A 13678-nucleotide genomic window follows, 5' to 3' on the forward strand; every position below is an offset into this window, starting at 1 on the left:
TCAGGAGCTGTCAGCAGCCGCGAGAACTGCACCGGGGTACTCGGGATGCTGCAAAGGGAACCGCAATTTACTCCTGTCCTGCGAACGTGGTGTTACTGCCCAGAGGAATTTACACCTCTCAGCCCCGCGAACCGCGGCAGAGGTGCCGGGGCAGCAATATGGAGATCACATCTGCAGTTCTGGGGAGGTTTCGCTAAGGAAAATGCCCATCTAACCCCCCACGGAACTGGCAGCAACCATCCCAGGAAGGAGATGTGTGGAGGGGGAGGCTGGATTACATCTCCACGGGTACGGGGGATGCGTTTAGACAAGGGGGGCAGCCCCAGAGGGATGCTGCAGAGCAGGCAGTGGTTCGGAGGAGCAACACACTGCAGTGACCTGGGCATGTAAAGAAACTAGACAGCAGGGAACTGGGAGAGTTTAGGTCTGCTTTTCCAGAACGGGCCAGCATGTCCCTGGGCAAGGACGGGGAGGAATCAGCTCATGGGTCCCAAAATCCCTCACATCAAAGCTTCTAAGCTTCTCTGCAAGCCCAGAGGAGCTTCACCACATGGTGGAGGAGCTCTAAGCAGAAACCATAGCTACCAAAACCCCTCTGGGATCTTTTTGTTAGGGACTGAATCATGGCAGATTGAAATCCCTGCATGGAGACTGACAGGCCTGAGCATCCTCTGCTGTGGGGGACGTTTGACGGTAGTTCTCAGCCTCTCTTTATACAATAGTTTGGTTTTCCTCTCTGTGTGTGCTAGGTGCACACAGCTCAGTGCTAAATGCCTCCAGCCTCTTGAGGAACCATCTGCACCACCTCTTCCACCCCAAAGCCCCATCGCACCACAACAGCAAAGCCACCTCTGACCCTGTCACCTGGCCAAGAGACAGAGAACATCTGGGAGGAGAAATGAGAGAGGGGAAGAGCGAGGGAACAAGAAACAAGCCAGGAAAGAGCTTCACTCCCATCTACCTCGGCCCAAAGCTGAGCGTTGCTGCTCCCTCCCCAGGAGCCTGTTTGGTCCTGCACGGGTGACCCACCACCCAGACCCACTGCTGGCCAACCCAATCTCATACCCGCTGCCTGGAACACCCACCCTCCTCTCCACTTGTCCTTTTGGATGCTCTTGCCTGGGGATCTTGTAATGCTTATTCACTTTGTGACCAATTCCAAAGCCACTCACTCCCTGATCACCATTCCCCACCAGCTTGGGGGCTGCCAGGTCTACCGGCAACACTAGCAACATGGACCACAAGGAACATCCCAGGGGCTGAGAGGATCCACCCCTCTCAGACCAGCCCTGACAGGTTCTCTGCCCCGGTGCAACTTGGAAATCACGAGAGGCAGCGACTCCCGACAGCGGCTGAGCCCAGCTCTGCTCCCACCCCGCAGCGAGCAGGGAGATGGGAATGTCACACAAACAGATTACAGCTGTGCTAGCGGTGAAGCCAACCTTCTGATCTACAGAAATGATAATAAATAATAAAACAACATCATAACTTAAGATCTGTGTGTAGTCCAGCTACAAAAATTTAAAAATATGGGATAATTTAACTCATTACAATACTGCTCTCTGTATAAGACATCTTCCTTCATTTTGCCGTGAGGCTATAAATTACCACAGTTAAATTCAAAGCAATATTTTAACATAAAATGTAAACAAAAGAAGCAACAGAAGTACCTGTCCATGGTCCATTCCTGCCGTTCAGCTTCCACACCGGGAAGGGACAGGGAAAGCTCTTGCAGGGGGACGCAACTAAGGGGTGGGGCTGGGGGAAACGTGCTCTATCGTTTTGTTCTCTTTAAATATTGATTTAGAAGAGTAGTGTTTGAAGGGAAGGCACTATGAGTTCTATCAGAAAACAACTTTTTCTCATCTGCCAATGCCTCGGCCTGTCACGTACCAGTCCTGTCCTCGCTTTCACCTGCAGAGTTTTGGCTCGAAGGAGGAGCAGCGGGCTTGGGGTCCACCTGAGACACAGCTGTGCCGTGGCCACCCACCTGCTTTGCACAAAGCCTGACGTGAAGGGCAGGCAGCTGCTAACGCCTTCGAGAACGCACAGGGAATCAGGAGACGGAGTGGGGCTGATGCTTTTATCCGGGCCAGTGATTCCCAGTCTTCCCCCTCACCACACAGCTCTCTGCTGGTTTTCGGTGCTGTGGTAGGTGAGAGACTGCTGCTCCACATCCAGTACAGGCATCTCCGGGTTCCTCCCCAGAAGAGCGCTCGGGCTCTGCAGAACGTGCAAGCTCTTGCTTTTCCAGCGCTGACTTGATTGATTTCTTTGACTGACTGAAGCAGGAGGTAAGAGGAGGAAGTAACCTGGGAAATGGCACACTGCGTCTGGAAGAGGTTTCCCTGCTCAACTGGAGATCGAGTGAAGCAAGGATGATGTTAACAAGTGCTCTTATACCAATTCTCGAGAGGACGAGGTTAGAATCAATTTGCAGGATCTCACAACAAAATGCTGATTAAAAAAAAAGAAACTAAAAATCCTTAAAATAAAACCCACTATTACATTCCTGGGGATGTATCGACTCAGAAGACCCTGGATGTTAGCACCTCGGTACCAGTTCTCTCCAGGAACATGTCCACCTTCTGATTAAAAACGACCCAGCTGGCTCTACTGAATACGCTTTGTTCACAGGTTACCCTGTAGTAAGGTCTTTTTATGCTTCCTCATTTGCTAAGACTGAGTGGTTTAGTGTTCTTGATCTGTTCTCCAATCTTCAGGGCCATGAGGCCTGGTCCCCTGCGAAAGCAGCAAGAGAATCCCCCGCGTTCGTACGCAAAGCTGTCCAGGCAGGACTCCCAGGATGTTTCTCTGTTATGTGCTTGCTTTCTGAACTTTTTTTTGTTTTGTTTTGTTTTTTTTTGCAACAAGTCTGTGTGTCTATAAATACAATCCACTCTTTACAGTAAAAAGTGTTAAAATGTCAAAAAAATAAATATCCATGTTACAGTAACTAGATTATTCAATAAAATACATCCCTGCCATTCTTGATTGAAATGCTCAAAGAGAATTAATTTCATTTGGACATTTTCCAGAGATTCGGGTTATTGCAAATCACTCCTGGGGTGGGGAGGAGAAGCATCTTCTCTTCCTGTAGTGTGATGAAGGGGAATGAAGTGGAACCTCAGGGAAATCAAAATGCCAGTATCAGGGAGCTGTGGGGGAGATCTGTATTACCAAGTAGCAGAGCTGCAGGGCTTATTGGTCCTGACCGTGGCATCAGAACACTCCCCTTCAGAAGAGTCACAGTCTGATTCTCCAAACTGTGCTGGGTTCTGCAAAGCAAAAGGAAAAGGGGAGATGTGAGCAACATTCTGTGCGGCAGATCGACCGCGCCACCCTAATCTGGAACCGCGGGCAGGCAAAGGTCACCACCAGCAAAAAGCAGAGATTGGCAGCACACAGGAGACAGCAACAGCATGCGATCGCCCTGCCAAAGGTCACTTGTGTCCCCTCGGCGAGTAGACAGCAGAAAAAAGCCTGGTCAGGGCACTAGCAAACACTGATGGAGTCACGAGAAGATGGTGCAGCACACTCTGCCCTACCCCTCCCAAGCAATTGAAAGACAGCAAAAGGCATAAAATCACTCTAGCTTCGCTAGCAAGACTGCCGACAGATTTTTCATATCCATTCTGTTTCATTATCTACTTTATGTGCTATTTTTTACCCCATTTAATGTGACTGCGAATCTGATGACCTCTCAATATCACGCTCATCTTGACCAGCAAATTATGGTCAGCTTGTTTTGTGCTGCTTTCCCCCATCTACTCATCTGGCCAGGTACGAGAAAGATGGGTGTTTAAGTAGCTGCTTTGCTGTAGTACATCTACCACAGTGTTCCCCAGGCACTCATCCAACTTTCTGGCCCTTAGATTCCTTTCCATAACATAAGAGGGGATCGCCAAACTTGCGACTCACCTCGCAGCTGTGTTCATCCGCACAAAGCTTGCCCAGAGACATCTGAGTCTTGACTCTCCGCACAGCACACTCTTTGTCTGAAAGCCCGTCAGACTGGGTGGAGATTTCAATGGGGATCTCTGGAGTCTGGGACAGCATGTCCTCCAGCTTCTCAGCCAGCTCATCTTCCAGCTTGGCCGCCAGCTCATCCGGGCTGTTCGAATGGTCGCTCGTGTTCCCCTCCTCTCCATCGGACACGGAGAAGTTCTCCGAGCTGAAGGTTGAATAGGACTGGCAGCTACTGATGCAGCGGTGAGGTCTGCAAACCAGGAGAGAAGGTCAGTTTGTACCACAGTGCCTATGTCTGCAGAGGAAAAGCAATTTCTGCAGTGCTGTGTTCGGCTGCTCTGCTACAACCAGTCATAATCAAAACCCTCACAACATCAGTAGTGTAGTGAATGCGGAGTGACCGCTATGTCCTCACACAGGTTCCCCCAGCAAACCTCTTCCTCTCTGCAGCAAAGCAGATTTTTGCACCTGTACTTTTAGCTGGCATGTGCTCAGGCACAGTGCATGCAATCCTGCCTGGCGGTTTCTCCACGCTGGAATAAGGGCTCCATCCTTCAAAGATGCCTCTGAGCAAAACAGGTCCCATCCCTTTTTAACATCAACCCTCCAAGAGCCTCTTCCCACCCTAAGAACACATCTCCAGCTGAGTCAGAACTGCTCTGCAAGGCTGGCAGAGAGAGCTCTGCCAGGCTGGCAGAGAGAGCTCTGCCAAGTCTGGGGCTGCCTTTCACATCTCGGAGCTGCGGAAATCTACCACCTTTCCAATGATTTAGTTCAGGATCTGCATCTTTAGATTCATCTGTTCTTATTTGGTCTTGTCTGCTCCATGTTCATGAAGCGTATTTTTCTTCAACAGTCCTTTTCCCAAAGAAAGGTTGGGTTCAAACTAATCCAGCTGGGAATATCTGCACCACCTGGCAGTGATCCCAGTGCGCTCAAAATATAAGCTCACAGTTACCTCAATGTGGAAATCGCCTCATGCCAGGATTCAACAGTAATGGTACAAAATACTGAACATGCCAGGAGACCCACAACAGGTCATCACATTGAATTCAGAAAAGGCAATTTGTCTTTCAAGTTAGTAAATCACAGCAGCAGCAATAATAACCCAAGAACCATGTAAGTCAGAAAACTCATCTAGCCCAGCGTTCTGCCTCCAGCCCTAAGCAGGAAGAAATCATCTGGGAAAAGCAGGAGAACAGGGCGTGCAGACAGCACCTGTTTCCTCCTGCAGATCTTCTGGTTTACAGCGTTCAGATCATGCTCCTGAGCTGCAGATCAAACCAGGCAACGGTGCTCAACAGCCACTGATGGATCTAGAAATTTAACACTTGCAGCTTGTTTATGTTTTGATTTCCACAGCATCCCTTGACAATGAGCTCCACATCTCAAAGCATTTTGGATGGCAATGGCACTTCCTTTTGTTCATTTTACCGCCCCTGTTTGCTTCACTAGGTGCCCCTGACACGAATGCGAGGAATCATTCCTCGTCTGTTTTCTCCACATAACTCACAATTTCATGCACCTCCAGTATTGCTTCTCCTCCTGCCAGAAAGGATTTCTCATGGATTTAATCTCTTCTCCTACAGAAATCACGTCTAACCATTCTTGTCACACTTCTCAGTGCCTTTTCAAATTCTGCCACGGTCTTTGAGCGGGGGCAATGAAGGTGCCATTGAGGATTCAAGCCGCAGGTGTGCTGTGGATGTATCCAACGGCACAGCAGCTTTGATTTTATTTTCTGCTCCTCTCCTAACAACCCTTCACCTCTTTGCCCGCTGGATCACTTCTGCACTTCAAGCAGCTGCGTTCGTCAAGCTACGGCACCAATTCCATGATCTCTGTGCCGAGCACAGGACTGTAACGCTCGCTATGACATATGTTTAGGGAGGAACACTCCTTCAAGTCCTTTATTTTACAGGCAACACCACCAAATTTGATCTGCTGTGTTGCGACCTAATTCTACTCTTTAATTCTCTTGAATTGTAAATTCTCTTTAATCTTGCTATTTAATTCTACTTGAATTCCACCATGAAGATACTGGGGTCAGCCCCAGTGCAGCAACAGATAATAAACATCTGAAAGACTTCACAAAGGGTCCCACATCCAGTAAGTCTGGTTCTGGTGAAACAGACACAGCAGCTTATTTTTATAGGTTGAATAATGTTATCAAATGTGATCAAGTTGTGCTGCAAACAGCCTGCAGCAGAAAAGCTGTGCTGGAGAAAACATCTCGGAACAGGCTGAAAACCGTGGGGGAACGTGCAGGATCACTGAGGGCAGACTGAACGTGATCCTGTTCTTCTGCCAGCACCTTCCCGTTTCAAAGCTGGTGTGCAGCTGCTCTGACAGTTCTCCTGCATTTTGCCCCACCAAAGAGAGATCAGAGTGAATTCACCTTTTACCTTTGCCTACGAGGAAACTCCACTTCACTGTCTACTTCGCCCTCTTCCTCCTCTGAAGAGTCGTCACCGCTCTGGCAGAAAACAAGGACGAGAACAGGGTCACGTTTGTGAAAGAGCAAAACATGCAACTACGTGGCTGCCCCTTGGTCCTACAGGACAAAGTCGCTGTGTCAACGGGCTGTAGCAATCTAGACCAGAAAATAACCTGCATATCAGGGAAAACTGAGTCAGACACCTTCTTACCAGGACATTATTTCAGTCAGTCTTAATGCTGCCGTTTCAGAATTTGGAGTGATTGACTGAAATACACTGGAGTACTTTAGAAGGCACTGAGTACATAGCGTTCCGGATTTTTACAGAAGCAAATCAAGTAATTAGCATCATGCTGACATCCACATAAATTACTGAGCTGATCTGGCACTCTCAGCTTCACGACTTTGACCCTTTTCTCCAGAGCAGGATGGGGGATGCTCAACTCAGTGAGCACAGAGCCTTTTATTCTCCTTTTCCCATCCAAAAACACTCCTCCGCTCCTGTGTTTTTACAGCCTCCTTCTATCCTATCCCGCCTGCCAACCCCTTGTTCAGACTCAGCCTCTATCTCACCCCATCCCCTTGTAATAATCTCCTCCTCCTCCTCCTCCCTTTATTCTGGGCTCAAATCACACTCTTGGCCTGGTGCTCATCCTCTTTACCTTCACTTTTCCACTCAGGCCCAGTTTTCCTGACGTTTGACTTCACTCAGACCGGTTCCTAATTCTCTCACCACCTGGATAGAAGCAGGAGGAATGCAGAAAAGCTGTTTCTGTACAGCTGTGCCGTAACATCATTTTGACTCTTGGAACATCTTCACAAAATACATGAGAACTAAGATGTTTAATCAAGGGGGACAGTTTCTGGCAGGTGCAGCAAAAGGCACATCTCCAAGACCACAGCAAATGTTGGATTTCTGTTCCGAGGAACAGCAGCGGTGCAGATTCTCAGTAAAACTGGTACATGATATTTAAAAGAACAGAAGAATGCGTTTGTCCCTTCCTTTGTTTTCAGAAAGGCTTGAAAACGTTTTGAGACTGTTTCAATAACAATTCAGGAGACCAAGTTTCAGCTCAAACAAAAAACAGGCTAAATTGCAAGTAGTAGAACCAGGCCCTATCAAAACCACATCTGACAACCCTCATCGTTAGCAGTATGCTCCAAAACACCTACAGTACTGCTCAATAAAACTGACTTTAGAAGTATGTCTAGATCACAAAGCAAAGTTCAGGTAAGCAGGATCTCTTTAAGATAAAGCTGTCCATGTAACTCTGCTGCTCTGTGCGTGGGAAAGATGGCTTTGCTACCATCCTACACCCAGACACTGGCCTATGCTGTCACCTTGTTGGGGTTGGAAGGGACCTTAGACACCACCTAGTTCCAAATCCCCTGCCATGGGGGCTTCCACTGGACCAGGATGCTCAAAGCCCCGCCCAACCTGGCCTTGAACACTCCCAGGGATGGGGCATTCACAGCTGCTTTTGATGGAGAGAGAAAAGAGGAGAAAACTCTGGTCTTTTTTTTTCCAAAATGCTGTGCTTTGGCCTTACCTTTTGAAGGGGTCTTGCTTTGCAAGGCAGCACTGAGGAAGCCCCGTGCTGGGGAGAGCCAAGCGCAGCCGCTGCCGTGCCGAACGCCGCCTCCTCCTCCAGCTTCTCAATGAACTGCGCATTTTCGTACAGGGAAGCGGGCGCTGGCGACTGACAATGGCTCATCCCCGTCTCAACAGACGACATCTGTACCTGACCACTGTCCTCTTCCCTGCACTGCAGGCAGGAATTGTACGGATCTGTTTCACAACACTCCCAATGATCGGCTTTGCCGTCTTCGCTCTCCAGGCTGCGCCGGCAATCCGCTTCCATGGCGGTGGAGATGAGATCGGGGCTGGACCCCGACATCCGCCTCTGCGCGTGGTTACTGAGGGGGCTCCGCAGCGCGGCTGCAGGGCCAAAGTACCGTAAGTTGTTTGCGCAGTTGGCGATATCTTGTCCGTGGGCATGGAGCCGCGAGTGATGGCCGTGGGGATGCTGCTGCGGTACACCGGGGTGATGAGAATGATTAGGAGGTGGAGGCGGGGATGCATCGTCCTGCGCTGGCTGGTTTTTCAAGATCCCTGCGAAATCATTGTAGCTGCCTTTGCTGTTCCCTCGGCGGTGGCGGGGCTTGCTGCGGTAGCGGGTTTTGCCGCTCGGCGTCGACATTTTGGGACTTCCTGAGACTGGGGAGCCGTTGGATGCTGCTTCTGTGCTGGGTATGCCCTCTGACTTGAGCAGATCTGGCCTGAGAGACAGCGAGCAGAACGCACACATTTAACCACAAAAATGGCACGGGCTGGGAGCTGGGCTGAAGGGGCAGCGGTAGCCTCAAGCACGTTTTCTTCCTAAAAATCTACAGGCTCCCCTCAGCTGTTTAACTTCTGCATTTGGTTTCCTTTGATCCTCTCCACTCAATGTCCTTTCTGTTCAGCCCATCACGCTCTACACTCCTTTCTTGCGGCTTTTTCCAATATCTGCCACATACTCTCCTTTTTCTACTCTCATTTTGCTGTTCTGCTCCCAAAATAGCTCCCTCGTAAGACCTTGGTGTAGGGCACGTCTCTGTGTGCATATACAATGCTCAGCACAATAGGGTCCCAATCTGCTGATGGCTATCAGCCTGCTCACTTCAGAAGCACATGTGGATATTAATTCAGAAGTGATTATTCACTGGTAATCAGGACTCTCTAACTCCCAGAAATCCCAGAAAAGGGAAGAATAAAATAGACAGCTTGTCATTAAGAAATCTTACTTTCTGAAAGTCACACAGAAGAGAAATAGCTGAAAGGACAGCATGAATTCCCAAATCTCAAATCCCAATTTAATTCCTCAACAATGAACCCATCCTCCCTGAGGACTGGCTGGTTTTCACAATCCCTCACCCTGCTAATTACCACTCAAGTCAAGGAAGATCTAACTGCTCTGTGCTTGGACAGGCAGGAATTCGAGACACACATTAGACATCTCCTGTCAAAGCACCATCATCTGTGAAAAAATCTTGTGGACCAAATGGTTCCAGAGAGCTGCCCAAGCAGAAGGGACAGCAGCATCCATCCCTTTTACCTTCAGATAATTAAACAATAGTGGCTCTGAGGATCAGGCCAGGCCCAAGAGTGAACCCCCCTTTGTCTTGTGTTGTCGTCAGAATCAAAGGGACATAAGCTGCCTGCTCATCTGAGTGGGGCTGGACCGCTGGCTCCTTGCACAGCTTGTTAATTCTTACCGTTTAGTTTGGCTGCCTGGTTTATGGGAGACCCCTTTCCTCTTCATCAGCTTCTCCACTGTGTTGGGGTGGATTATTGGTCTGACCGGGTGGCGTTTGTAAGTCCCAGGGTATTTCTTTTCCACTGCTTGTTCCCTCCTGAAACATTGGGGAAGAAAAATAAAATAAGAACCAAACACACAACCCAACAGACAGATGAGTTCTCTCTCTATGCAACTGCAGCTCCTGCTGGACAGAAAGACAGCTCCACCGTGAGCCTGCTTCTCAGCCACGGCTGGTGCAACACAACGTGCTATTCTGGGAAAGGACACCGGTGTTTTCTGAATTCTCTCTGCAGAGATCAGGCAGTTGGAACAGGGCCCTGGATCACAGTCTAGAAGCAGCACTGCTTTTCTCTTTCTTTAACCTAGAAGATTGTCAGAGGACACTAAATCTACAATCACTATGCGGTTTAGAAATGAAGCACTGTTTTTTTCCTCCTGTACGCGTATGCCATTACGACCAGAGACACGTACTTGATGAGCTCCTTCTCCCGGACCTCCAGCTGCAGCATGATCGCGCTGAGCTCCATGTACAAGTTGTTGGCTCGCTCCAGCTTCCTCTCATAGTGTTCGCGGATATCCAGTGCATGTCTGAAAATCGGAAAAGTCGTTATTCCACAATCTGATGTCCACAGACCAAGAGAAAAGAATAAAGGAGAAGTACAGGTGCTTTAGGAAAAGGCCTTCTAACAGTCCAATTTGCTAATCGTATTGTACTTAATCCCAGACAGAGCTAACAGTAAATGACAATTAAGAGCTTGATACAGCAATGAATGATTCTGAAAGCATTTAACAGTATTGAAAGAGTGGCAACCTTCTCACTAGAGAAGCTGCAAATGCCTCATATACATCCACAAACCCTTCGGCCAAGGTCTGATCATCCTGTTTGCACAGAGAAGGAACTAAGTCACCTTTTAAAGAAACAGAGGAAGTCGTCATCTGTTTGTATTTCATAAAGAGAAATATTGCCCTACAGCAGTATTGAATCCCAGCTGAAAGATGTGACCATCCAAAACTCCCTAGGGCTGGGAAACACTGATCAGCAACTATTAATACATCCAACTGGCTGAACAAGGTTTCCTTCAGTTTCACAGGTTTGACACAGAACTGCTACTTGCTGGTTGATGTTGCCCTCTTGTAACTGTATTTGCAAATACATATCCCAGAAGATAACGCTTTCCTAAATAAACATTCTGCTTTCACTTTTAAGTTGGTTTAATGTTCAAAACAAATGTCAGTGGGTTGATAGTGTGTTAACTTCTCTGGAGATAAAGAATCCAAAGAAGGCATCAGCGCAGAGAAAGCTCATGGCAAACTGCAAGAGGCATTTTCCACTGAGATGGATGTACCTGCTTCAGTGCTGTTTACACAAACACCAAAACTGGGACAGAAATATTCCCTGGTAAACACACAAGCCTTTGCTCCTCTTGCCTGGAGCAAACTGTTCACATCACTCAAGTGCTGGGACAGTTCCCACTGCATCTCTCTCTATAGTTTTCCCTCAGCTTGTTTCTGGACTCATAAGGAATTTAGGCTGCCCGAATTTATGGCACCAGGAATACTGAGTCCTGTTTAGGGGTCCTCAGTACAACAGGAGCACGAAAACAGTCAGGGGCAGGAGCAGAAGAAGAAAAGAGGAGGGACCTGGTCTCGTTTAGTGAGAGAAGAGAAGGCTGGATGGAAAAAGTGTGCAGCAAACATAAAAGACTGTCAACAGACCTCAGCTCTTCTCTTCGACGCCGAATCAATTCTTCATCTAGCCGGTGGATACAAGTTCCTTCACTTTTAATTTTCTCAAAGTGCTTCTTCACTTCTTCTCTCCATTCAGCCTAGGGAAGCAATTTATTCGCAGGTATTTACAAAGGATTGTGATCCCTGGTTGCACCAAAGAAAAACTCTTGGGCAACATTCTTTGTATCTGCAGCAAATTACAGGTTTGGGTTGAAAATGTGCTTCTGTTAGCTGAATTATTTTGGCTAACAACATTGCAGCACATTTAGTTTCAGCATTTTCACGTGGTATTTCTAATTTTGTGCTCTAATTAGACAACATTTTCTTTCCTTTTGCAGTTTAAAGTAAACAGAAAGGCTTATGATTTGGAAACGTATATTCGTGACAACGATGACTGTCACTAGGGTGATACTGACTTGATTTGCCCCTTGAATCCTTGCTTCTTCCAGCTTTAATAAACGCACCCACACCCCCAGGCCCACCTAAGGCTGTCTGACGATTCTCCGCTCACCTGGGATTTGAAATAGGTTTCCTGAGGAGTGGCCAGCACGTCAGCAGATGCGATATCCAGGTGCATCAGTGTCTGCCGGAAAGAGGGACGGTTCCGGGGCTTGCTCTGCCTGCAGTAAAATAGACATGCAAGTGTGAGATAAGGTTAACGTTGCTGGCTGCTCCTGCCCTTCGGAAAGCGGTTTTGACAGAACATACACTCTGTATTGTGTAGCTGACAGATTAAAGGAGCTTTTCTTGTTTTCCCTTTTGCTGAATATGAGTTTATTGTGCTAGAGTTGATTCGTATTCAGTTTTTGGTTTGTGATCATAGAATCATTTCAGCTGGGAGAGACTCTCAAAATCATCGAGTCCAACCATAACCTGACTCTGGCACTACCTCATGTCTCTAAGAACCTCGTCTAAATGCCTTTTCAACCCCTCCAGGGATGGTGACTCCAGCACTGCCCTGGGCAGCCTGTTCCAATGACCCACAGCCCTTTCCGGGAATAACTTCTTCCTAACATCCAATCTAAACCTCCCCGGCACAACTTGAGGTCGTTTCCTCTTGTCCTATCACTTGCTATTTGGGAGAAGAGACCAACACCCAATTTTGATGATGTATTCTGAAGAAAAAAAAAAAGAGATTGAAATCATTTAAAATAGGGTAACGTGAAGACAAAGTGAAAGACAGGATACAAACTGAAACTGTTCCTAATTTGTTTGTCAAGAACAAACAGTTCCCAGCTCATTATCCTGTTAATTTCCAAATTCCCCTGCTTCCACTAGGTGGGGATACAAGTGTAGGGACCTGCTATTCAGAGCTGCACAAACCGCTCCTGCTGTTTGCAGCCAGGCAGAGCAGTGTTAGCACCAACACTGCAGCAGCTCAGGGCCAGGGTAAAACAGCCACCTGAAAAGGTCCAGAGAGGCTCTGGCCTGTTTTCCCCCTTCGTGCCATCAGTAAAACTCATGGAGTGGGGAAATGCTGGAAGATTACACACACTCCTGGCTCTTACCAGGTCTGCTTCATGAGGATTTTGAAGCCATCGGGGCAGGTGGAAGGGACGGGAAGATGCAGGCTGTTGCTGCCCACTCCCCAAATGATGGCCGAAGAGTCCACGTCTTTGTAGGGAATCTCTCCAGTGAGCAGCTCCCACAAAACGACCCCAAATGACCTGATGAAGAAATAAACCAGGAGAAAAAAAATCCGCATGAATTCAATTCAACAAAAACACCTGGAGCTTGGAAAAATCACTATTTGATTGGTGAAACAGAGAACTAGGTAGGTCTGATCTGAAATTATGAGTAGGTGCAACAGTGTTCTTTTAACCAAGAGCAGCTATTTCACACATCAAGTAACTCTTCATCCTTTGCCCCAGTGCTGGGCTGAACACCAAACCACACTGGACTTCACCAACCCTTCCTATTTCTTTTTGAGATTTAAAAAACTCCTGAAAGTACCTTTATATATATATAGATTAAATCTTATTTCTGCCAGACTTCTGACTGGTTTTATTGGTAAGAACAGATCTACTACAGGGCAGACAGAACTGGTTAGTGTCTTCGAGACAACACATCAAAGGTGGTGTTTTGTGGGCTTTTGTTTTGCAGAAGTCTAAAGCTCCCTCTGCTGTTTCATGTACTCCTAGGTACGAGTTTCATGGGTTTGAGACTCACAGAATCCCAGAATGTCAGGGGCTGGAAGGGACCTGGAAAGCTCATCCAGTGCAATCCCCCCATGGAGCAGGAA

At 47.8% G+C, this 13678-nt stretch overlaps 1 protein-coding gene across 1 annotated transcript in view; it reads right to left on the minus strand.

Annotated features, from left to right (window-relative positions):
* Window positions 1–3139: 3139 nt before the first annotated feature.
* The window catches only part of MAP3K13 (mitogen-activated protein kinase kinase kinase 13), a 39886-nt gene continuing 29347 nt past the window's right edge, over window positions 3140–13678 (minus strand). Inside the window, exons 6-14 of the mRNA XM_080349644.1 lie at window positions 12945–13103; window positions 11948–12056; window positions 11425–11534; window positions 10180–10296; window positions 9665–9802; window positions 7957–8686; window positions 6375–6445; window positions 3922–4219; window positions 3140–3278 (exon numbers count right to left, since the gene is read on the minus strand). Coding sequence (XP_080205770.1) covers window positions 3177–3278; window positions 3922–4219; window positions 6375–6445; window positions 7957–8686; window positions 9665–9802; window positions 10180–10296; window positions 11425–11534; window positions 11948–12056; window positions 12945–13103 — 1834 coding nt within the window. The 3' untranslated portion in view covers window positions 3140–3176. The remainder of the gene's footprint in view (window positions 3279–3921; window positions 4220–6374; window positions 6446–7956; window positions 8687–9664; window positions 9803–10179; window positions 10297–11424; window positions 11535–11947; window positions 12057–12944; window positions 13104–13678) is intronic.

The sequence above is a fragment of the Nesoenas mayeri genome (genome assembly GCF_963082525.1).
Source record: "Nesoenas mayeri genome assembly, chromosome: 9".
Classification (NCBI taxonomy): Eukaryota; Metazoa; Chordata; class Aves; order Columbiformes; family Columbidae; genus Nesoenas; species Nesoenas mayeri.